This window comes from Drosophila gunungcola (genome assembly GCF_025200985.1).
Source record: "Drosophila gunungcola strain Sukarami chromosome 2L unlocalized genomic scaffold, Dgunungcola_SK_2 000007F, whole genome shotgun sequence".
Classification (NCBI taxonomy): domain Eukaryota; kingdom Metazoa; phylum Arthropoda; class Insecta; order Diptera; family Drosophilidae; genus Drosophila; species Drosophila gunungcola.
In genome coordinates, this window is record NW_026453162.1 from 3777881 (window position 1) to 3804312 (window position 26432).

The 26432-nt window shown below is 37.2% G+C and overlaps 2 protein-coding genes across 11 annotated transcripts in view; one reads left to right on the plus strand and one right to left on the minus strand.

Moving 5' to 3' along the window:
• Positions 1-26432, plus strand: part of LOC128253138 (beta-1,4-glucuronyltransferase 1) — a 46703-nt gene that overhangs the window by 16365 nt on the left and 3906 nt on the right. For 6 of the 10 annotated variants that reach the window (XM_052981319.1, XM_052981324.1, XM_052981318.1 and 3 more), the window contains 4 exons: positions 172-191; positions 15482-15542; positions 25060-25318; positions 25374-26266. In XM_052981319.1, coding sequence (XP_052837279.1) covers positions 15532-15542; positions 25060-25318; positions 25374-26266 — 1163 coding nt within the window. In that variant the 5' untranslated portion in view covers positions 172-191; positions 15482-15531. Of the gene's footprint in view, positions 1-171; positions 192-15481; positions 15543-23593; positions 23716-25059; positions 25319-25373; positions 26267-26432 lie in introns of those variants that run through there. The other 4 variants (XM_052981326.1, XM_052981325.1, XM_052981316.1 and 1 more) reach the window with 3 other exon arrangements.
• On the minus strand, positions 3501-4903 carry LOC128253172 (transcription factor SPT20 homolog). The gene has a single exon (XM_052981391.1). It carries the CDS (start codon positions 4451-4453, stop codon positions 3779-3781), a length of 675 nt encoding a protein of 224 aa, XP_052837351.1. The 5' UTR covers positions 4454-4903; the 3' UTR covers positions 3501-3778.

Genomic DNA, 26432 nt, shown 5'->3' on the forward strand with positions numbered 1-26432 from the left:
AAATGTTTTGATCCGCAAGCTATGTTTTTTAGTATAATAATAATGATAATATTAATAATTTTGATAGTAAATTTACTCGAGCTTTTTGTTAAGAATTAATTAACATAAGAATTATAAACTCTTTTCTCCACGAACATTTATTAATTTTTGTTAAATTTCTTTCTTTTTTAGCAATTAGCAAAATAAATCAGGTAAGTTTATAATTTTAGTTTTAGCTTATACTAATATCGTAGTTAATACTTACTGTATATTATAATTATACATTTTTTTTAACTGTCTTAAATATAGCTAAAAGCAAACTTCTGCTTCTAGTTCAATGGGAAGAAAAATATAAATAAAATATTGACCTTCGTTATACTACATCTTCCATTACGCTGGAAAATAAAATTACTTAGTATTAAAGGGACGCATGCTGTTTGGATAAGGGGATAAAGGGCGTTAAAGCCAATGAAGCATGTGCCGAAAAAAATAATTAAATTAAAAAACTTTAGACGCCGCCAGAGAACTAAAAGTTTCTTTGTTGATTTTGTGGGCACAGGAAAGGGAAACCCAATATTTTCGCTTTTTTCCCTACATTATTCACTATACAAATTTAGTAAGCTGTCCTCGCTAATAACCGTTAACCATTAAATTCATCATTGCCAAATGAGAGTGAATTTGACTTATTTAACCTTTTTTTTTCATTATAACTACATGGCTGGTAATTGTCTCTGTGAAGCAAGCCTTTTCCCTTTCCCCGTTAGTGTCAGCTGCAAATGAGTTTCTGGACCTTAAGTAAAGTGGAGGACATCCACCGACTTACAAGTAAGTTTAAGTAGTATGAGGAATGTTGAGTAGTTGACTAATTATGTTCATTAGTGAGGTATATAGTTTTATTACTTTGTTATCTTTACAAACAAATTAGCAGCAAATAAAGCAGAAGCAACAACAAAAGAAAAAAGTTTTCGTCACAAAATTCGTTTTGAAAAATTACCCTATTTGTGTGCGTATAAAATTGAAATAGAGGCAATAAACCAAATTCCGGTAATTTTACCTGTATGTTTTGAACATTAATATTACCAATTTTTGCAATTAAGTTATTATTAATTAAAAAAAATTCCTGTAACTTGTATGGAAAAGCAAGCGAATGTGTAATTTAAATTAAAATAAAAAGTTGAAACACAGTTTGATTAGAAAGTATATTTATTCTTGATCAGCATTAAGACGTGTTGATATAGGCTCTACCATAAAAGTTTTAAACACAAGTTGAAACACAGTTTGATTAGAAAGTATATTTATTCTTGATCAGCATTAAGATGTGTTGATATAGGCTCTACCGTAAAAGTTTTTAACACACTTTTTATCATCTGGAATTTGGCTTCTAATGTACTTCCTTTGCTCCCCGGTCCGATTTTGACTTTAATCGCTTTCCTTTCCAGCTTACCTTTCAAGCTGTTTACGATGTTGATTTTGCTCTATTTATTTGCCAATGACAGTGACTTCGGAAAGTATGTCGACCTATCGCCTGCTTCACTGCCCACATGCGAAACTTGTTTTGTGTCAAAATGGCATTAGCTAGTGGCATTCTAATTCGCTTTGAATGAGGTGCGGGGCTCAATTGACTTTACGCTTAAATAGTTTAAATGCCCCATATTTCTGTTATTAATTATAGCTTTAGAACGAAGCTTAAATAGGAAAATGTTATTATAAATAGAACCGGTTTTGTTATTTTTTTTTTTGTAAACCTTTTTTTTATTTCTTATAAATGTTACACCTCTGAAATGTTTTGAACACAAATTGAAAAAAAACACTTTTTCTGAAATATTGACATCGATTTACTTTGGCTCCCATTTATTTAAGAGATTATAATAATAATAATAATATTTCAAATAATTGTTTGGGTCTTGCATTTAAAACAGGGGGATTTGATCTATAGTCCAATGTTGAGCTGAACTGTCAGTTGTAGAAAACTTTCACGTAGCTCATTTGGCAGATGCAAAAAGCTAATTTTTCCCTTTTTTGTCCGACTGTTTGTCACGTTTTACTATTGTTTGGTTTTGTTTTTCCATCTTTGCTTTCTTCGCGGGTCTTCTTGGGATCTTGGGGGTCTGCCTTTGTTCTTATGTTTATTTTCAATGCCTCTGAGTTGTAGGCCTGCTTGTCAATAAAGTTCTTGACACCTTTACTTCATTTGCGCAGATTTCTCTTGCGATGACTTTTGGTTTGCTGTTTACTCTTTTATTTTCCAAGCACAACTCATGTAAATTTATTTTTTTTTGCGTCGGAGTGAATGAAAGGTTACAATTAAGTTACTGGAATGTATATGTATGGAAAATATTTAAAATGTATTTTTAACAGAATTCGTTGTACCTACAACGGCTTAAGATACTTGTGTGCCACCCAAATACATAATTTGTACTGTTCCGAAAGTCAGTATAATTCAAGAATACACTTTGGTGTATTTGTTGTTTTAATTTCTCCCTACTAATTTTTTTTTTCATTTTTTTTTCGCTTCACCTTAATGATTTAGTGTTCAATATTGTTGTATAACTGAATAAATGGTCCATACTACATAAGACTAAGTTAAAATACCAATGAAATCATTTACATTCAAGGTGCAGTAACAAATAGAAGTTGTCTGGGTAAACAAAAGGCGTCAAAGAACTTTACAAAAAGAAACGCATACAGATATAAATATTTGTTCTCGAAAAGAATCTAATGCTGCAAACAAAAGCTGGCCATCTCCGTCAGCGGACCAGAATGTTGGACACCACCCTGACCCCTGATTCAAGTTTTTGTGTTCCGCACGCCTAATTGCTTCTGACTTTAATGGTATCTTGTTGTAGTTTCCTTGTCTTGGCTTGTTGAACTTTCAAGGTAACACGAAGTATAAACCTACGCCCCTTTCCGCAGTCGGTACTTAATTTCCAAGAAATAAAGACGGAAAGAGGGGCAAATAAAATGTTTAAGATTACGATTATCTTAGTATCTTGAAAAAGGTGAACACTTCCACAAAAATGAGGCTACAGAATTTAATTATCACGCCACCCAGATAACGTCCCAATGGAGTGACAGAAACGCAGACAACAGCAGTTAGGTTGGTCATAACTAACTATTCGTTTTGGCTTTCTGCTGCTGAAACTATACACATTATAAATGTATTGTCTGCCTTTGCTTAGTTTTTCCGCATGCCTGCACGCCAAGAAGCAAATCTGACCCATACAGATCACACCCTCCCAAGCCACCCAAATGTTTCAGCTTTTTGCTCTGAATATTTTCATGGTTATTTTTTTTAAATCTCAATTATTTGAAAATACAATGTTCCTATATTATTCAAACAAAGCAAACAAACTACTAAAATAGCCTGCAAGCACCTATAGAAAATAAAATTAGTTGTAGATGACATGTTATTAACTCATGCAAAGCGAGTAACAGAAGCTGAAACCACAACGGCAAAAGCAATGTCATTGTCGACATTCCTGTGAATGCCAGCAGCATGCACAAAAATTATATCAAGTAAATTAAAATGTCTAGAACACAGGTATTAAATATCTAAATTTAATACCTTTCGTCGAAATTTTATTCGCTACCTCACAGTTTCATAGTTTTTGTGAGATGCGGCTTATTTTAGAATTCATATTTCCAAAGAAAAACTTCCGCTTTTATGCAAAGACTGATATCACTCTTAAACAACTATTGAGTACAGTTTGTTTTGAGGTGAAAACGATTTCCAACTTAACCAACCGATTAATAGGAAAACATTTGTTAGTTGGCAAAAGGTAAGAGTTATTCTGACTTGCTACTGCATTCGTCCGCCCTCTGCTGTGTGAACAAAAGGAGGCGGCTCCTGGCCCTGCCGCTGGCGCAGTTGCTGCGGGGGATTATTCTGAATACTGGGATGGGCTTGGACTGCCTGCTCCTGCTCCTGCTCCTGCTCCTGCTCCTCGTCACCCGCCTGCTCCTGCTGCTCGGGTGTCCCATGCGACTGCTGGGACTCATCAGGGCCCTCAGCAGAGACCTGGGGGTCCGGATCCCCTTCGTTGCTGAGCAGGGCATAGTTCTGGGGCTTCTTGAGCAGGAATCGAGTGTTCGGGTGCTGCTTTGTCTCGAGCTCCAGGCGGTCGATCAGCCAGCCCTGGTTCTGGCTCTTCGTGGCCCAGAAGTAGACGGTGCCCTTGTCCTTGGGACCCTGCACGGCCACCTGCAGCTGGGCCTGGTCCGCGTCGCAGCGGTTCTTCTCGTTGGACTGACTGAACCCGGACTCCCTGATGGGCTCGCCCAGCAGGCCCACAGCTCCGCTGTGCTGGCGGAGTTGCTGGATGGCCAGCTGGTAGTACTCGGTGTGACGCACCCGATCCTCGAGACTCCAGCGCATGTAGGCCAGGCCCGAGATGGAGGCCAGTGCTCCGCAGATGCAGATGCTGCCCATCGTTCGCCTCGAGGGCAGTCCTATTCGCAGTTTCAGGGTAGGCATTGCGACCTCTCAATCGGCCAGAAATCACTTTTGGAATTTTGTTGGGTGTCAGGGGCCTACAAATATCTTGAATACTTAGGCTATCGACAACTCGATGACAACGATCTCAAACTCAGATGCTTGAGAGATTCGAACTTGGCGAGCCGTTCCCACAAGCAGCCTTGGATCGCACTAACCAACGAATCTTGAAATCACGCTGCCTGGGATCGCCGGGCGTTGCCTCCGGATAATTGCGGGATAACTTCCTCCTTGGCCTGGTCAACTTAAAGCTGCTGGCTGGCATGTAGAGAAGAACCAGCCGCAACCGGCGGCATGGTTCAATTTCATAGTCACCACCCAAAAGGCGGTGAGCAGAAAACGCTGGGTAAGAATCCAGTAAGAAGAACAGAAAACTCGTTTTGTTTCTTTGGCTAGCTGTACATAGTAGTTGTCTTTTTTGGTTTGTGGGCCAACAAGCGGCGCCATTAATGACAGCCTTGAAGAGTGACCCGTCCAGTGGATAGACCATGGGTTGGACCCTTTTGGAATTTCAATAGGACGATGAGAAAACATTCGCTCACCAGTTACTCATGGTTTTAATGGGTATATTGTAACAGAACCAAAGTATTTTTAAAGTACATGCAAGTAAATATGGAAGTAACCATCTCCGATATACGCATGTTCGTCTGATTGTCAGTTTGTTAAAATACAACCAGAATCGGACAGTCAAATATGCTTTTACCAAATACAATAAATAACAATTGGTTATGATAAATAAGGCGTTTGCAAGCATAGTTTCCCAGTGCACCTATACTCCATCGGCTCTAGCACTTGCGTATTATTAATTTTAGAAATTCGCCTTTTTTACTCATTTGTTTGTATTATGTATTTAGTGGTCAACCAACCGCATACCTGCCTTAAGCACGATTACAAGTTAATCGGTATTTCAGAGAGCTTCACTTCGATAGACAAGAAATTTCACAGGATGTTCTTGAGAAAAAAATATCAAAAAATTGTTGCAAGCTATCCTGCGTTTTTAACATACATATATAAATTACAAATTTTTAACAATTGATCGAGCTCAAATCGTTTACAAGCTATTACTAAAATACAAAAATTAAAATGTAATCATTACTGTTTGAGTTTTAAAAAATAACTCTTAATTATTATGGCCCCCTATTATATACTACATACATAAATGTTGTTTTCTACGCCAGCTAGAGTGTGTGAAGTGTGTAGTTAATTGTGGTTAATGCATAGTCGGGTTACTGACTATATTGTTTTTTCGTTTTTTCATTTCATTATAGCTGGGATATTTTTACTTGCCAGGGCCAGTGAAGCTGAGTAAAGAGGCGGTTCGAGAGACGAATGAGTGTCCATTTAGGGAGCATGATTATTTAAAAATAGTTTACCAAGAACGCAGAGTATGAGGAATGCGCGCATCTCGGCGGTAATCGATAGTCTTGCAACGCCTGTCACGGATGGGATCGGAATATGGCATCTGATAGCGGGCAAGAGTGCGGCCTAATCTATCAGGGCATCTTTGAGACTGAATTTCTGCGGCAGCCAGGCTGATGGTAAATCTCTGGCCCAAGTGGCCTCTCCTCCGGTGGGGCAGTCTTTATCGTGGGGGATCATGAGTGACTATGTCTGCGTGCCCGTCCTCAGTCCCCTGAGCGCTCTCCTCTGGCCAGGAAAAGTGACAATTTCTGTGTTCGTTTTTTAGCCTCATTAAGACCTCTCCAAACACTGCCACTTTAAGACCATTTTAGCGTGCTTATCTCTACGGCCAAACTAGCTAGTGCTTGCCTCGCCATTTCCTTCCATCCTGGGTCTTCATCGTTAAGTACGCCTTGGCTTTGATGTACTCAGCACGGCGGCCGAGCAACGTCTTCGATAAATCAAATTAACTTGGCCTTGGGAAGCAGGGTAGATGGTACATAAAGCTAAAACTGTTTTTAGCCACTTACGTATTTCTCAGAAAGTAATTTATGAGCTTCATAGATTTAGGAGAAAACACGGGCTCTGCAGGTGTTTCAGTTGATCTCCCGGTGCCACATACTTAGCTCTTTGCGATCAAAATTAGTTGGATGCACATCATAGTTGATAGGTTGTGAATTTCCGCTGCAAAAATACATCAAATTGTTTGGGTATGGCATATTCTATCACGTTTTTTTAATTTATCCAATCTAAGCTGTTTTCGGGTAAGCTTTGAATGTTCGGATCGAAATTAGTTTCTGAAGCTTTTTCAAATTTAAATCGTGATTCATAACTCTTTAACTTTAAAGATACATTAATCCCCTCATTTACATTTCAATTTGTTCTCTGTAAGCACATGACGCATAATCCAGAGAACAGACAATTTATCAACTTTATAATGGCAATAAACGAATACGCGTCAAGGCTTTTAATTAGTTGTATGCTGAAAACAAGTAAATGAAGCTCAGCATAAATTAAGCAAGAGCCCTGGGTCAAATCATAAAACTAGTTGCTAGTCTCTCCAAAGAGTCGTCATGCAAGAGAGCTCAACAGCAGTAAGATGTTTTTACCGCAGTGCTTTACTCATTCGTTGATTATTTGTTTAAATATGTTGTTTAAAATCAATCTAGAGGCTCTGCCTTTTCGAATAGCATTGAGTTCTTTCGTTTCCTAAACCTTCATTAGCCCAAAAAGCCTCCAAGGCTCACAAAAAAAATTGCCCATTTGCTTAAAATTGTAAAAGACCATCAATTATAAGAGGCTTCTGAAGCTCGTGGGCAAAAGAGGACAGCGCAGTCATTCGTTCAATCAGTCAGTTGTTCAGTCAGCCAGCTAAGCGTTCACTCAATCAGCCATTATTTTCAATAAAAACAAACTATTGGCACTAGCAGCCGTCGGCACACAAAATCGATCTTAAAGACCGAAAAAAATGATGGAGAGAAGCGCCAGAAATCGCTGTGCGCCTGCGCAGCACGCAACACCAAAAGAGAAGCCAAAGCCGCTGGCAACGGCATCGGCATCGACATCAACACCGACATCGGCTGCCACGTTGAAGTTGAAGTTAAAGCCAAGCCAAAGCCAAAGCCAAGGTTTCTGTTTTTGTAATTGCTTGTCTCCGCTTAGCTTCAAGTACGCGCAGCAACAACCAAAGCAAATAAGCAACGACATGCGTCTGAGTAATGTTAGCGCCATAAATAGAGAGGACGGACAGAAACAAGCTGATCGGACGGGGACGGCAAACAAAGTGTAGGCTATGGAGAAGACTGGGTCCAACTTATTTTTAATTGCATGTTGTAAAAATCTTTTAGGGTGGAGCTAATCACCAAGCGAAAATAAAAAACTACTTGCAGGGAAGTCTTTTGAAGGCCAAACCAAGCGGTGGGATATGTTCCGCGAAAATTGAACTCGCAAAACACGCTACGAAAGTTTAAACTTGACATTTATAATTTCGAAAGCCTGAAGCAATATTTAAAATTACCTATGATTTCGACATGGTAAATGAATGAAGCACATCAGTTAAATTGACTTAAGTGAAGAAATTTAATAAAAGAAAATCAAAAATATCAGTAATTTCAAATATTTCTTTTTCTCATCGGGGGTTTCTCCGAAAATGGAATAAAAATATTATATCATAAAAAGCATTCAGAAACATGTAATATTTTTTTTATAACCCAACTGACGAGCTGGACCTAATTATTTCTGTTAAAAAAGAAGGTCTTCTTCACTGCGTTACAAACTTTCGGTCAAAGCTAATACCCTCTGCAAGGTTGTTTCTGGCTTGTCCAATACTTAAGCTCGATGGGCAGATAAATTTAATTAACTTTTTGTTTTATTCAAAAATGAAATTGCGTTTAATTTCTCATCAACTGATGTGTTTGCATTTACATTATGGATTATAAAAATATCAAATCAAGGCTAGGTTGCTACTGGACTCCGCTGAAATAGGGTAGGATTCTGGCTTTTTCGTCCCACTGTGCGGCGTTTTCCTAATTGATCTGCCGGCGTCTGCAAAAGTTTTAAGCCCTTCGCTGAAACAGACAAATGAACGGACAGACAGACGATTATTCTGTTGATGCTGATTGCGTTACAAGCCTCTCAAGAAATATATGACTCCCTCGGTATGAGAATGGATTTTTTTTAAATTAGGGGCAGGAAAAAGTATAAAAAGTTTGTGTCTAAATGCCTTTTTGTCGTTTTAAGCAAATTTAAAAATGTTCTATATGTTTTATTTTGTTTTTAACTTTTATTCGTGCCAAAAAAATAATACCAAAGCGGTATTAAATTTGACTCTATATTTCCGACTGAATAGTATAGCGTACATTCTATGCCATGTGGTCGGCAGAACTGAACACAACCTCTTCCGCTTGAACTATGGGAATATTATCTCATGTGCTTGCTGCTGGTTGCCGCTGTTCCAGTTGCTGATTATCCGGCTGCTGTAGGAGCTCAGATTCCATTTGGGAAAAATGGGTAAACAATGGATACTGATAACGTCAGGAGAAAGAGTACCCAAAGCAGCCACTTCGGATATCGGATGGCTAAGCACTCTTCTGTGAAATGAAGTAGCCGAGACAAAACACCAGCAGTCTGTCAGTCGACAATGCGAAGTTGCGCGCTGCGAGTTACAAGTGGGATCTGTGTCTTGGGATTTCTTTCCTTTATCATCGGCAGTCAGACAGGCGGCGGCCAGGCTATCGAAACTGCTTTTAGGAATTTTCTATTAAGAGAATGTAACTATAACTTTTCCAGCAAAGGCCGGCTTTTGTTGCGGAACTTGGGGCAACCAGTTTATTGTTTCTTAGTTGTTTATTTACGTGCAAGCGAATCACTCTTTCCGCTTTTCAAGAACGAAATATACGAAGCGTAAAATACAAACAGAATTGTAAATCGTATAACAAAACTGCAATTTTATTATTATTGAGAGTTAGTGGGGATGGTGCTGTTATGCGGGCTTGGAGTCTGTCATATATTGGACAGTCTGTAATTATGAGACGGTTTGGTTTAGCTTACCCGTTGATCGTAGATAATAAAGGTATTCGTTGAAAAGTATGCAACAGGTAAAAGGAAGGGTCACCTTGGGTAGAGCTCAGCACTAATGTGGCGCCATCTGTTGAACTGCATTGCCAACACTAGAAGCGTTCTGTCTTTTTACATGGCCTTAACTAATGAGCGTAGGATAGTTTTTTGACGGCAGAGCAATGGCAGAGCAACAACTTTTTAATTCTAGATTTGGAAAATGTTTGTGTCTACCGATAGATACGACCAAAACGCGTACACACATCCCAACCACTAAGGTTTAACTTGCTTCAGAATGACATGGCAGGCTTTCACGATTTGGGGACGTTGGAGTGGGCGTGGCCCCGATTTAAAATCTGCATGTCAAATCCCAAAACCCTAGCTTTTATAGTTTCCGATATCTTGACATTATACGGACAGACAGACATGGATATAGGGTCGGAAACGCTTCCTTCTACCTGTGACATACTTTTCATAGGGCTATGAAAACTGCAAAATTTAGCCCCAATAATTTAAATGATTTTCCGAAAGTCTTGTATTGATCGGTATACTGCTCGATTCAGTTCACAGAAGATTTTCATTACTGCGGTTATAAATAGTATGTGCCTTGGCACACTCGTACGGTGCGCATCGTCACTACGTGCACAGTGGTGAAGGAGTTGAAGACTTGGCAGTGCCTCCGAGCTCTCCGAGATGCAGTCGCGGATTAGATGACAGATTAGTTAAATGTGCATGAAATGAGGAGCCAGTCGAGCCGTATGTTTCTGGCTGCATCCTTTGGCTTTACCTGCCATAAGAATTCTTCCTACTTGGTCTTATGTCTAAGCTTTGCAGCAGTGTGGGCAACTCAGCTATTTTGTAGCTGAATAGAGGAACTTAAGTTACTCGTAGAGAAGAAGTAAGTAAGTAAGTAAGTAAGTTCCAACCCTATAATATATATACGTATATTCTTGATCAGGATAAATTTCTGAGTCGATCTAGCCATTTCCGTCTGTCTGTCGAGGTCTTAAAATCTTTAAGAGTTAGAGATCTGGGTTTTAACATGCTATTAAGCTATTTTCTACACTGGTTTTAGCTAGGTCTTTGAAGCGAGAGTTCGCACCTCTGGTGTGCAGCTGTCGAGGCTGCAGCAGTTCTCTTGTGCCGCCCAGCACGTGTTTTGTAAAATGTCTTCATTCCGTAATCAGGCGTCGGGCTAAACACGCATTAACCACCTCTATTGATAGGCATTGTAATTGTCGGTTGCATGTTGGTGATTAGCTAATGTCAGCTTCGGTGCAAGACTAGCAATGAAAGATACTTTTTGATTTCCGCAGGAACTCTTAGATCTGCCTGCCAAGTTCTACGCAAAAAAAACTACGATGTCACTGGCAAAAATGAACTTATGGGGTCGTAAAGGTTTAACGTTAAAATTAAACCCGAGCTCTGTATAGTTTAAAAATGGTTCAGTGGAATTTGACTGAATTTGACCCGAATGTCCCAACTGTCCTCTGACCGTCCTTGAACTAGTTGGTAATGACTTTTGCTCGAAATGTATAGTAGTTGTGCAACCACAATTGGTCAGCACACAGAACACAATCACCTAATCACTGGCACGAAGGGAAATCCCTAATCAATTTTCTGGGTTTCCGGTTATTTCCAAACCGCACTAAAACAGATAAGACGCTGGAATTCGGTTACCATTTTTACGGAAAAACCTGGACGATATTGCCAATGGAATATTGTTATTTTTATTGCTCAATGTGTGATATATTCGCTGTCACGGACTTTTCCCTCACGCTTATTCAGTTTGATCATATTAACAGATATGTCTGAAATATGTTTTTTCGTTTTCCGTTTTCGGCGCAAACCCACATTAATATTTACTTTCATATACTAGCGCTTGTACTAACAAAGGTTTTTATATGTGTTTTCTTCGCGCGTGAAGTTTCCACTTTATTGCCTTGGAATATTCTATCTTATGTTGCCGCTTTTTCAAACTTGCTTTGTTCGTTGAAATCATTGCTGAAAGGATTAATACCAAACCAAACTCAGTCAACAAAACATTGTGAATCAGCACCTAATCAAGGATCCATTAACAGACGTGGGGGTTTTCTCTGAAATTAATTTTAGTGGCTTAACTAAGAAATCGCACACACACGTAAATTTGTTCGTTGCTCAACCCAGCCGTTGGTAAAAATATGTTCGCAAAAGCCAAAATGTGATACTAAATGTAGCTGTTTAAGAACCTGATGCGGGAAAACTGTAGTAAAACAAAATGTTGAAACCGTCCCGTCCTTTCGCAATTTCGAATTTCCACCAGCATAAATAAGTAAATGAGTGCGAGTGCGTCTTTACCCGTAGCTCTGTTCCTGGTTGATGGCTTTAAGCGTGGTTGTAGCTCGTGTGCCTCTTTAAAGGTGCTTTCTGGATTTTTACGCTTCACATCTTTCGCGTCATTCAACGGACTTTGTCATCATGATGTTCCTGCGAAAACGAACTTACTTTACTCATATTAAATTCATGTTGCTCATGAAGAACGGATCGAAAATGGTTTCTTGTCCTTGTGAAGGCAAGGTAAAAGTATCAAACCCATGCTTGCGTACAGCGTATAAGGGCCGAAGACATCCCACCAACGACATTCTAAGGAAATAATAGTCCTTTGGATAAAATATGCATCGAAACATTGGATATGCTCGATAATGGAAAAAAATTAATAATGTCGAATTTAATCTTGAACAACATTGTTGTAAAATTCATATTTAAATAAAAAAACGATATTATTGTAAGTTTAATATTGTAATATCACACTTATATTATTGTTGACGAATTTTGATTCCTTTCTTATTCTTTACAAACTTTGCACTAAAATATATCGTGTCCACACTGCTTCGCAACAGCTGGTAAAAAAACCGCAGTTCGAACGTGTCTATGTAGATCTTATCCACAGAACTTTAAATTTGCCTTTTGCTTTTTTCTCCAGACAGAAAACCAAAATTACTAATTTTCAGTGTAAGAAATAATTGTTTATTAATTTAAATTGTTTATCTTTGTGTCGGTTGGTCAGCACAGCTCTCACTGAGTGATAATCATAAAAATCAACAGTTGAACGAGAAACTGCATTTTTGAAGCCGACAATAACAGTACACTTACAAAAATAAATTTTTAAACAAATCCTTTGAGCTAAGAAAAGCTATTTGATTGCAGGCATATCCAACTGAAATTGTTAAACGTGGTTAGTGCATTGCAGCAAAGCTTAGAGCAATAAGAGCAAGTGAGTGGGTTGGAAAAGGTATATGTATTCTTTTTATTTTTTTGTATTACTAAATCTTAGCATACAGAGAATTCCTAACGTACCTAAATTTTTTTTTTGCGGCGTGTGCAGTTTTTTACGATTCCAGGGGGATTCAATTCAGGACGAGAAAATTAGGCCATTAAAAAACATGAAACCTTTTTCTTACCAATGATTATTTTATATTTTCTTTAAATTATGTTTTTATATTTTTAAAAGTTTCTGAATATCTGCAGTACCTGTTACGCTCGGTTTTCAACCCTCTGACTTTTAGATTGCGTCATTTTCAGCGCCCTGTGCCCGCTTGGACCAATCCATTAGTCGGGGGAAAATTACATAATGCATGCAAACGATAATGAAAATGACATAGTCAGGCCACATGGAAAACAGGAAAACCAACAAAAACAAAAGTTACCAGATTCACATATTCTTTGTATTCCCGGAGGCAAAATATAAAGAAAAAATAAACTAAACTTTAAACACCCTTATAAAAACTTTAAAAGGTTTTTAACCCTCATTAGCAATCTTGACATCGAAAAAATGTAAGCAAATGTTCTTGATTTTGGAATTCAATTCAATGTTCCTGGTAGAGGAAATTGTTATTCCTTGACGGGTATCTCATAATCACTGTAGCGTTGTATCTAAAAACGATTTTGGTTATATTTATATACCCTCATATAGGGTAAAAGCAAACGAGCTAGCGAGTGAGCAAACGTAATTAATGAAATTAAGCCGACAAACTGCGAGTGTTTCTTACTCCTGTGTGTGCGGGATATTTACGTTTCTACACTCATAAAAAACGATATTGTCGTCTCATAATTGAAAATTCATCTATGAAATTTTTAAAAAGGTTTTTTGTTAAATTATCTCTGGTTATAATTGTTAGCAATAGAGGGTTTCTTAATTGTTTATTTGATTTAATGATTTTTTTATTTGGCTCAACCGAAACTGCAACTTGGAAAAAGAGCCTTGAGGAATTCCGTGAAATTAGCATGGAAGTAAGTGTGATAAGTAAATGGATTACAAATTTTTTTCGCACCTAGTCGGTCGCATCGTGACTCGCACTGAGGACTTTTGTTATGGTAATGCACTTAGCCCAGTGTAAACCCAGCAGTTTCCAAATTCATCACTTCATGGACTTATCTCCCTTTCTGCCTTAAACAAAACTAAAAAATAAAATATAATTGTAGAGTATAGTCAAAACTTTCCGAATCGTTCTTAAAATATTAAGAAAGCACATTTTTAGAAAAGGAAATATTCGTATCGTACATGACTTTGAGTTTTAATTTGTTGCGTGGCCTTTAGATACCGCCGCTGTCCAGCAGCAGTACGGAAGGCTCTGGGTTCAAATCCCAACCGCAACGTCATCAACTTTTTTTTTTGTATTATTGATTTATAACCTTCTAAATCCGCAACCTCTTTCGCAAAGGTTCAAGCCTTATAACAAAAACTTCTCATCAAAAACAAAAAATGTTTCTCTTTTGTCAAAAGTCGAGCTAATCAATCTTTATTTTGCTTTTCTTTTTTGCTTTTTACTTAAACAATTTTTTTCTATCAAGAAATAATTTTTTAAGTGAACCCTTCTGCCACTCAAGTGATAATCGATTTGCACCTGCCCCGATGTAAGCGTGGTCGCCTGCTTTTGTCAGCTCACTTTACGCGCTAATGTTACTCCTTTGTGTTTGATATTTGCCATCTTATATTTAGAATTTTTCCTGGTGAAAACGAGAACGTTGAAAACGACTGGGTGCACTTAAATTAATGGGTGCCTGTTATGACAATGAAAAAATATTCGTAGGGCGGTGCATCCTTGTTGCGTCGGAAGCAGTCAAAAGACAGTTGACAGTTCACCAGGAATTACCATACCTTTTTAAACCAAAAGAAAATCGAACCTGGAATCTTGTTTTCAGTTTTTCAACCCCTCGGTCACACTACATTATTATCGCTTTTTCTCAATTTCTACTACGTCTGCGTTGAACCAATCGTACTTAGCATTAGTTTTTTATATTTTGATCGCGTGATACATGGCGACGCTTAATAGGCAAAGGTAGTTGGAAATATACATAAGCCCGTACAAGGTTCTGTTCCGAGGGAACAAGAGGTCCGGGGCACTTGCAAACACATACGACGTAGCCCTCGAACTCGTGGCGTGTTTGCTCGCCTTTCGCTTTCACTGCGCCTTTTCTTTGCCGCTCTCTTTTAGACGCTTCATTAGTGCCAATGCACCCATCACCGCCGTTGTTGTCGCTGCCAGTTGGCTTTTACGGAGCTCCGAATTGTGTTACGCGTCTATGAGGTCAAAACCAATCGATTTTTCTCGGCAAATTTGGTCGTTTTTTATTCTATTTCCCTGTTTTATTCTTTCTGCGTTTTCAAGCACTGATGTTCTTCCGATAATGGCATAAATAAACGATTTCAAAATCCCAGCCCTTGTCACTTCAGGAGCATTTTAAATTCTAACGATTGCTCATACAGCATGTTCATAGAACAAATTTACTCTTAGGGGATTATCCTGAAATCAATTTTTTTTGCCACTACCTGCTCTACATGAAATTTGTAAAACTGCTACTCGCTATTAAATCTTAACCTCGGGAAATTTTTCTTCAGCGAAAAAGAAAGTTTGCCATAAATTGTATTCAACAGTTAACAGTTTTTTTTTATTGAACTTAAATTTTGAATGAATTCGAATACATATTTTAAAACATGGGTATCTATCAGCAACAACTGATAATATTTTTTTAGCTATTTGTAATTTATAAAATAAACAATTCTTGTCGCTTCAGACTTGCCCTCAAACACTGTTTTTGTTTGCGAAACAATATATGGACTTATAATGATAAAAAGGTAACTTAATTGTATATTTCCGTGACCATTGTCATTATATTTGTGTATGGACAAAATAATTGGATGTATGAATTTGTGTGGGTTACTTTACAAGGCCATGAAAAATAATTGTAGCAGTAACTAAAACAGAATAATATATATATATATACTTTTCGTTAAAAATTTACATTTTTTGAAAAAAATGCATAAGCAATTCACTACTTAAATATTAATTAAAACGGTAATCATTTTCATAAGCTTGAAAAGTTACAGAATACGAAACAAAATTTATAAGACAATTATAAAATATTTTAATAATAAACAGATGAAAATAGCACAAATAATAGTTCTATAAAATAAAAAATGTTGTTGAAACAAATATGAGATGTGTATTATACATCGCACTCTTAACAATAACAATTAATACAAAAAGAATAGAAGCGTAGTACGGAAAAAACATCAGTTTACTAAAAGTATCATAGTAGTACATTTGATATGAGCAAATACCATAAAAATAATGGTTAAAAATATCAGTTTTCTGTTTTGAAAATTATCAAAATTGTATGCCTATCAACATCCAAATCACCTTTTTTTAATGTTTACACTAACCATAAAAAAAACCTTTAAAATGCGATATAAATCTAAACAAAAACGTTCCCACAGTAATGTTTTAGGACCTGTACAGCGGTCCAACTCTACCAGGAACTGCCATCCGTCTTCTTGGAGTATTAAAAAAAGTTACTTCTTGGTGAGCTACACAGAGAACAAAAATAACAAAACTGGTCATCAATCGGGTATTTTTTGTACAACAAAATGAGGCACACCAATGCCTGATATTATGGATCATATCATTATGGCATTCTCTTATATTAGATTAATGTGCTACACTTATTACACATACCATTTAATTATGGTACTTTAAATAACATGATGATATTTTTCAATGTCGAGCTGATGCTGTTTTTGTATCCGATTTTTAGTCCCTAAATTTTTCGACGGCTTTCCAAAGAAATCTGTTATGTATTAATATTATAATCTTCTTCGGACTCGTATCAAAGTTTGTATTTTATATGTTAAATTATCATATTGATACAAAAAATGTGGTTCGATTTGGATATGAAAAAGTTGTTAGGAAAAAATTGATGAGACAATATTAAACTGGTACTCGGTAAATTGCTATGCAGCTGCTATTGGGTTAAATAAAATCTTGTCGAATTTTACAAGGCGTCAACAATAAGCTCGAGTATGGCGTAAAAATCGCCCGCCGAAAATTTCCGCTGCAACGCCCCCTGTGGCCACACCTTCAGAATAAGAGAGTTAACTGTTATAACTAATTTTTCTGTCTTTTCCGCTGTCAAAAGAAATTAACTAATATAACTTGAATATTTTATGAGTGTTTTTTACATAGTAAGGCCCTGTTCCAACAGGTTCTTTCTCGCCTGACCATAAATAAATGAATGGCAAACACGGTGTGACAGGTTTTTGGGCATTCATCAACTTGTTTATGACAGCTTTACTTTATCCCCACTATTCTGCCATTCACCCTGTGCAAGCAAATTTAATTTGTACCATCAGGTCGACAGGAATAACATTATTAAATGCACCTTCAACTCTTGGCTATATTCGCTCTGGCTTTTACAATTACCTAATTTATTTATGCGCAATGTCTGTTTATTTATTGACTGATGTTTGTTTCCCTTCCAATTAAGCATTCCGTTGTGTTGATTTTCCTAGCAAAATGTAAATAAATTAAACTTTATTGCAGCTAGGTAATTGGCATATATTTGTTGATATTTATTGACACACTAATGAGGAAACTACAATTAAACTAATGCAAACATTAATGGGTTTAATTAAATAAATAAATATCCTCATTCCGTCCCCATAAATTATTTGTTTTAGCGTGCACCTTCCGGAAAAGTTGCTTACACTTGGTTCACTAATTCTTTATCTCTTCGTTGGCCTTCGCATTGCCCCACCACCAGGAAAAATGCCACCCAATAACTTTATAACTTCCCCTCCAAAAATAAGCAGCTAAACCATAAACGATTTTCGCGTGTGTCCGCGTCAAGACATTTTTTTAAAAAAGAGAAAAAGACGATCCAAAGATAAAATTTGGCATTCCATTCGACAGGGTCTCCCGTTCAGCGCAGCCTAATTAGACGTAATAAGGCAAGTAGACGGCTGGGAAAGGGGCTTTCAGGTTGGGGATCAGCTGAGGGCAGCGAATGTGGCCAAAGAGTTTGCCACAAGAGTCGGGCCCACTGTTGCTAGGCGAAGGTTGGTTTGGCTGGTTACTGACCAAACAACCCAGCGAGCGATGCCCCAAACAGGCTCACGAGTGTTGTCGATCGCAGTGCGGAGTTTTTCCGGCCATGCTCTGTGCCATTAAAATATACTACAGCAGCAATTTCACTCGACTTTATTTTTGCGCTTTAGTTGCGGCCAAGCAGAGTTGTGCTGTAGCCTGTTGCTTGGCGGTTATAACTTAATTTTTTATGGTCATGAAAGTCAATTGCAGTTTGGCATTTCTTCGGTGGATTTTTCTTCGTTCGCCCGTAGAAACGCCATTATCATCGACTCTGTCATTATGAGTTCTCTGTTTGTTGCGGGGAACGTGAGCTTTACATAAGCGCAGCTCAAACTGGCATATTTATGGTTCGCTTTTATAATAGTAAACAGGGCCATAAATAGCACGTATCTTTGATACTTTACTTTACACTACTTTAAGTATTCTGAGCTAATGAAGAAAGCGAGTGTCCCTACATTAAAACAAAATGGAATTTCCATTGACCTTTATATTTAAGGTCTTAAAAAAGTATACGGTTTTGGTTTTGGTATTGGTATTTGTGTTGTTTTGTTTTGGTAAATTGTCCAAATTCGGGTAAAAAAATTTGTTTGAAGAATTTTGCCTATTGCCATTTTTGAGTTTTATTAAAATCGGATGACTATATCCTATTGCTGTCTTGAAAAAGTCTTTCCTACCGCACGTTTGTTCGCAATATATTCGCGCTGATCACGTTCAAAAGTACCGCAGATCGGAAATGATTTAGCCAAATCTTACTCAACAAATTTATGTAGGACTGCTATTACACGCACTCTTATGCCATAAAACAGAGAAGCTTTTAAACATATTTGCTCGAATTGAACACCCATTGACTAAGAGTACGTGGTATTTTCAGCAAACTCACTATCATTGCTGTGCTCAGATCATTGTTACCCACCAAACGTGTGTCGCACTTCATGTTGCCTTTATGAGGTAGAACTTCTGTTGGCAAATTGAAAACTCATAACAATTCTCACGTTTCGTTCCAAATTTTGTAAGTTAGACAAGTTTTGGTTTTGCATAATCACCGTAGCAGAACAAGTCTCCACACCACTGCCAGCAAATCCAGTAACAAAGAAGAGCCGCAAGTTGTGTAGGTATAGAGAAGACAAAAACCCTAGAAGTTATGATTTCAAACTTTATCTCAAAAGAGAGGTAAAGATCCAAACATGTTGCCAAGCGGAGTTAACCGCGGGCATTACGGCTGATTGCTGTGGTGTATTTGGCCTTTTCGGCAGTTGATCAGGCTGTGCTTCTGGGTCTGCTTCCTATGTGCGTAGAGTATGGCTGCTATGCAAATTCATCATCACAATGCCCTAGAAACACACAGAACCGGTGGCACTTTTGGTGCCCACTCGTGCGCCTTCCAACCACCTTGTCAATGGTGCAATGAACTCAAAACACGGGCCATACAAACCATTTAATTGTTTTAAGCTTCTGAACTCGTGTGGACCCCCTGCTAATGAGTGTATCCGTCTTCTCCAGAAGCCGAGATTGATTTGTATTTAACTGGTCAACACAATTAGTCATTTTTTTTTATCAAAAATAACCTTCTAAAAAATTAGAAGTTGACTTCACATGACTATTTATAATTTTCTACCCTTGCTGAAAGGGTATTTCATTAAGTCTACCAGTTTGAAAGCTAAATGCATTAAAATATCGGAACAGTCATATTTTTATTATTTTAAACATACACAAATACTAAACTAATTGTTATATCCATGCACAGGGTATTATAATTTCACTAAAAAGTTTGTGAGGCAATGAAGCAAAATTTATTAGAATCACATGGAGAACCAATCTCGCCATGTCCGTCATTCCGTCTGCGCCTCCGTCAGTCCGTTTGCGGAAACTAGTCAGTCAAGTCTTTCAGTTTTATAGCTATTTGCATAAAACTTTCAGTAGTATTTCTATTTATATATCATATAACACAGCTCCCATACAAATTTTTTCGAAAATAGTAATGATTTGTTATTTCAGAAAACGTGTTTAATTTTATTGAAATCGGAAAACAATATCATATAGCTCCACCGTTTCTGAAAATTTAAGGATAAATTAAGTATTTTTAATTTTCTCAGTAGCTGTAAGGGTATATAAACTTCGGCTTCCTGAATTAATATAAAACGAGAAAGAAAGCAAACTTCGGCAAGCCGAAGTTCATATACCCTTGCAGCTATTGCAAGAACTAAACATTTTTAAAAACATTAAAATTATGATTTACTTGTGTATATGTTTAAAAACATTGAAGCTATGATGATTTGCAGCTCAATTATTAGATATATATTTTATATATTTTTATTATTTCTATAGGAGCTATATGCTATAGTCGTCCGATTTTGATTAAATTTAAACCGTAATTCTGAAATATTTAACCATTACTATATCTCGAAGAACTAATAAAAAAAATTAAAAAACAGAAAAGTTATAATTTTTTTTCATTTATTTTTCCGATTGTTCCTATGGGAGCTATATGCTATAGTCGTCCGATTTTGATGAAATTTAAACCGTAATTCTGAAATATTTAACCATTACTATATGTCGAAAAACTAAACAAAAAATTAAAAAACAGCAAAGTTATAATATTTTTTAATTTATTTTTTCGATTGTTCCTATGGGAGCTATATGCTATAGACGTCCGATCCGGCTCGTTCCGACTTATATACTACCTGCAATAGAAAGACAACTTTTGGGAAAGTTTCAATCAGTTAGCTTTAAAACTGAGAGACTAGTTTGCGTAGAAACGGACGGACAGGCGGACGGACAGATATATAAATATTCTTGTAAATACAGGACAAAAAGGCTATTTACAAATAAAATTTACTTATAGCTGTACCTGCAAAAATACTGCTAATTTGGCATCCTTTCTTGCTAAAATTATTATGGTCGCAATAATATCCAATCTTTAATTGAGAAATTTTAAATGGTTTTAGCTATTGCAAGACCTTAAAAATTCCACAACGCACCTAAAATGATATTTATTTTGTAATAATTCAAGGTTGTTAAAATCTTTATTATCTTTATTTTAAACTTATTAGCGGCACTTTGCTGACTAATGCTTATGACAAACCCCGCTCAGCTGACAAAAGTCGTTGCACTCCCCATTTAATTCCGGGGGAATCTCTCCAATTCATTGCAAAACCGGTGTCAGGCTCACATTTTTGTTATGTGAACATTCTTGATGCACTCGAAAAAATATTGTTTTAAATGACGATCGATCGTAGCCTATTTCAAATTAAATGTTTTAAGGTGTTTTTCAATTGGATACCGAATTTAATTTTTAGTACATTGTAATCGGATATAATATGAACTTTGCACACTACCCCTGTAACAACTTGTAATGCAAGAGTTTGGTTTTAGCTTCTTACAAAAAAAAAAACGAACAAGTATGACAGCATTCTTTGGCCAGTTAATATACCCTTGTAGCTATAACAACTGTAAGAAGAAAGGAAGCTAACTTTGGCAAGCCGAACCTTATATACCCCTGCAGCAACTGCCAAATTTATATACTCTTCATAACAAATTTATTACGAGTTTTATGCCTGAAAAACAGTTAAGCTATCACGATTTCCCCTTTAATTATTCGATCTTTTAAGGAATGCTAAATGGTATCGTTACAACAAATTAAAACCGTAATTCTGAAAAATCTAACCAACACTATATGTTGAAGAATATTAAAAAATTAATACATAAAAAAACGGTTATACAAGTTTTCATTTTTTATTTTTATATATATACTACCTGCAAATGAAAGAAATTGGGAAAGTTTTATGCAGAAAGCTTTAAAACTAAAAGACTAGTTTGCATAGAAACGGACGGACAGATGGACAGGACTAGATCGACCCTTCTAGTGATGCTGATCAAGAATATATATACTTTTTAGGGTCGGAGATGTCTTCTTCACTGCGCTGTAACCTTCTGACTTAAGTTATAATACCCTCTGCAAAGGTATAGAAATATATAAAACTCGAGTTTAATAAAAATATCTACATCTCATTTTTATACCCTTGCAGAGAGTATTATAATTTCAGTCAGAAGTTTGCAACTCAGTGAAGGAGACATCTCCGACCCTATAAAGTATATATATTCTTGATCAGCATCACTAGGCGAGTCGATCTAGCCCTGTCCGTCTGTCCGTCCGTCTGTCCGTCCGTTTCTACGCAAACTAGTCTCTCAGTTTTTAAGCTATCTGCATGAAACTTTCCCAAAAGTTGTCTTTCTATTGCAAGTAGTATATAAGTCGGAACGAGCCGGATCGGACGACTATAGCATATAGCTCCCATAGGAACAATCGGAAAAATAAATAAAAAACAAGAAGGAAAGCAAACTTCGGCAAGCCGAAGTTCATATACCCTTGCAGCTATTGCATTAATTAAATACTTCTGAAAACATTTAAATTATGATTTACTTGAGTATGTGCTAAAAAAAAACATTGAAACTATGATGATTTGCAGCTCAATTATTAGATAGTTATTTTATATATTTTTATTATTTCTATGGGAGCTATATGCTATAGACGTCCGATTTTGATAAAATTTATACCATAATTCTGAAATAATTAAACATTGCTATATGTCGAAGAACTAAACAAAAAATTAAAAAACAGCAAAGTTATAATTTTTTTTCATTTATTTTTCCGATTGTTCCTATGGGAGCTATATGCTATAGTCGTCCGATCCGGCTCGTTCCGACCTATATACTACCTGCAATAGAAAGACAACTTTTGGGAAAGTTTCATGCAGATAGCTTTAAAACTGAGAGACTAGTTTGCATATAAACGGACGGACAGACGGACGGACAGACGGACATGGCTAGATCGACTCTACTAGTGATGCTGATCAAGAATATATACTTTATAGGGTCGGAAACGTCTCCTTCACTGCGTTGCAAACTTCTGACTGAAATTATAATACCCTCTGCAAGGGTATAAAAATTATAACTTTACTGTTTTTTTATTTTTTTTTTTTAGTTCTTCGAGATATAGTAATGTTTAAATATTTCAGAATTACGGTTTAAATTTCATCAAAATCGGACGACTATAGCATGTAGCTCCCATAGGAACAATCATAAAAATAAATGAAAAAAATTATAACATTTCTGTTTTAGAATTTTTTTTTTAGTTCTTCGATTTAAAATATTTTAGAATTATCAAAATCGGACGACTATATCATGTAGCTCCCATAGAAATAATAAAATTATATAAAACAACTATCTAATAATTGAGCTGCAAATCATCATTGCTTCAATGTTTTTAGACATATACGCAAGTAAATCATAATTTTAATGTTTTCAAAAATATTTAATTCTTGCAATAGCTGCAAGGGTATATAAACTTCGGCTTGCCGAGGTTTGCTTCCTTTCTTGTTTGTTTTAAATTAACTTTTTTTTTTTTGTTTTTTCTATAGCAGTTATATGATAAGATAGACGGACATTTCTAGATCGACTGATCCTGATCAGTTTTTGCGGTCGGAAATGTCTTCTTCACCACGTTGCAATCATCTGACTAAAATTATTTGACTCACTGCAAGGGTATAAGAATGCAATTTAATATGATGTATAAATGTTGACCTTAATTTTTTGGATGCGTATAAAAATATGATCATATAACTGTGGAAAGCAGAGCAGATTTCTTGACAAACTGAAACCTACGTAAGCACTTCCTGTGCGACATTTTGTTTGGTTAAGTACGCTAATTGATAAGATTTCTTATACAGTTGATAACGTATACAAACAGAACGCTACAAGAAAGTAAATACGTCGTTACGTTGCGTTCTTTGGAGAAAACTTAACCAATTAGGGAAAGATATAGCAGTTTGTTTCAAAGACTCTAAGAAGGCGGACATTTTGCTCACAAATGGAGTTTAACAAAAGGCAAGCAAAAATATATTGACTGAAGTTTTTTCTAATCACATAAATTATATCAATAAGCTGAGAAAACGTTATCGTTGAAGAAGGTTATTTTATAAATTTGTTGAACTTAATTGGTTTTAAATTAAAAAGTAACCTAAAAATCTTCAGATGAGCGATGTTTGACCTTTTGATTTGACCTTAAAAACTAAATAGTTTTTTTTTCCTATTTATAAGGTGAATTTGCAATTATTGCATAAATTAAATATTCTTGAAAACCATAACAATTATGATTTACTTGCGTATATGTTTAAAAACATTGAAGCTATGATGATTTGCAGCTCAATTATTCGATAATAAATTAAATAAATAAATAAATTAATAAAATTAGAAGGGTCATTCTAAAGTGTAAAATTGTTAATAAGTCAAAAAGAATTTGAAAAAAAATTACAAAATAGAAAAGTTAGGCCTTTAAAAACCTTTTTTTTTGTAATATTTTTATGGTTTCCATGGGAGCTTTATGTTATAGTCGTCCGATTTTGATGAAATTTAAACCGTAAACTATTTAACCATTACTATATGTCGAAAAACAAAAAAAATTAAAAACCATCAAACTTAAAATTATTTTTTATTATTATTTTTTTAATAAAATTAAAACCGTAAGTCTGAATTATTTTTAAAAATTCAATAATAGAAAAATTCAATTTTTCGATTGTTTTTATGTCAGCTATGTGATCTAGTCGTCCGATTTTAATGAAATTTAAACCTAGATCGACTCTACCAGTGATACACTGTATAGGGTCGGAAATGTCTCCTTTGCAGCGTTGCAAATTTCGGACTGAAATTATAATTGCCTCTGCAAGTGTATAATGAATAAATATATAAAACAAAACAAATTGTTTTGCGTTTTAAAAAAAATATTCTATTGTAAAACTATTTTTCCATGAAATAAAATTTCAAAACATTTTACGTAGAACATTAAAAAAATGATTAATTGATCGCCACCTAAAATTTTGAGAAGCTGCGAAGCGTGGTTTTGATCCTTTAATTTTTAAAATTTTCTTAATTTCAATGATACAAATAGGGAATTTTAAATTTTATTAAAGAAACAAAATAAGCAAACAAAAAATGACAATTTGTATTTGGGCGTAAACGGGAATCCCCCTAAACTTAACGCCATCTACCGTAGCTTGTAATTCCTAAAATTCCGCTTAGAGGGCGCTGTTTAAAAATGCTTCAGAAGAGTAAATCTAGGGGGCGCTAGGGCATTAAAATTTGTAAATATTAAATACCGTGTAAATAACTTAAGTGTCCTTTGGTTTTCAAGAATGTAAAGTTAAAAGTTGTTTTTCTTTCTTTTCCCTGCAGCTACAACATGCGCTTTGAGCCTTTGGGTCAGAAAATGTTCACGCGCCGCAACTGGTTGCTGCGCTGCAGCATTCTGATCAATGTCGCCGTCATCTTGTACATCGGTAGTCAGCTGATGATCGGGGGCGGCAACAACTTCACCAACGGCGGCAGTTTCCTGCTGCAGGACCAACAGCCAGTATCGGTTCTGCAAGCGGGCCCCGCCTCGTCGGCGGCTCAGGTGCAGCCGCAACAGCCGCCTACGCCCAAGAACCAGAACGTAAGCGGTGCCTATAAGACATTTAAATGGCTCACTCACTTCAATTTCCCTTCAGCAGGCTGTCGAGATCTTCGAGTCGGAGGAGAAGCTCCTGGTCAACTCCAATGCAGACCCTCCAGCAGCAGCGGCACAGGCGGCGGCGGATGGCACCGGAGGAGCTCCGCAGTTGGCAAACGACAGTGGCGGTGGAGCCGCTGCTCTGGGCGATCCTGGCCAGGTGATCGGAAACATTGGAGTCGGGGGTGTTGCCGCTGGCGGCAATGCCGAGGCGAACAACACCCAGTCGGACGGCGGCTACATCGTCACCGGCGACGAGAAGGAGCTGGAGGAGCGGGTGCGGTCCCTAATCAACTGCTTCGACCACGACTACCACCAGCAGACGCTGCAGCGCGGCGACTTCTGGGTGCTGCAGAACTACGTGCGGGCGGAGCACGGCGACATCAAGTGCCACGAGTCCATCACCTACACGACGCACGCGGACTACACGTTTCTGGACAACCTGGTGCCGCTGCTGGAGCGCTGGAACGCGCCCGTCAGCATCGCCATGCACGCGCCCGGCACGGACTTCCAGCCCACGCTGGACTCGATCCGGTACCTGCGGGACTGCCTGCCCGGCAGCCACCTGGTGCGCGCGTACACCACCTTCCACGTCTACTTCGGCACCAAGCACATCCCCAAGTCCGTGCCCAAGCCGCACGAGGTCTTCAAGACGGGGTACAACTGCACACTCCCGCCCCCGTACTTCAACGTGAGCTCGGGCCACCTCTACAAGGCGCAGAAGAAGCTCCTGTACCCGGTGAACGTGGGCCGGAACATTGCCCGCGATTCGGCGCTCACCCACTTCATTTTGGCCTCGGACATCGAGCTGTATCCGAACCCCGGTCTGGTCAAGAAATTCCTCGAGATGATTGCCCGCAACGATCAATACTTGAGACGCAAGGCACCCAGGTAAGGGCATTTAGTTGTTACCCTGTTCGTTTTTTCGTTTTCGGAAGAATAGTCAAATGCTTTAAGGAATCAGTTTGGACGAAAACAAATAAAAGTATTTTAAAATGATAGAAAATTTCTCCTCAATTTATAGTCTTCTTGATTGACTCAAGCTTTTTTCTTGTAG

Excerpts from the sequence above, each read along its gene's own strand:
- LOC128253172 (XM_052981391.1), bottom strand. The coding sequence starts at position 4,453 with ATGCCTACCCTGAAACTGCGAATAGGACTGCCCTCGAGGCGAACGATG.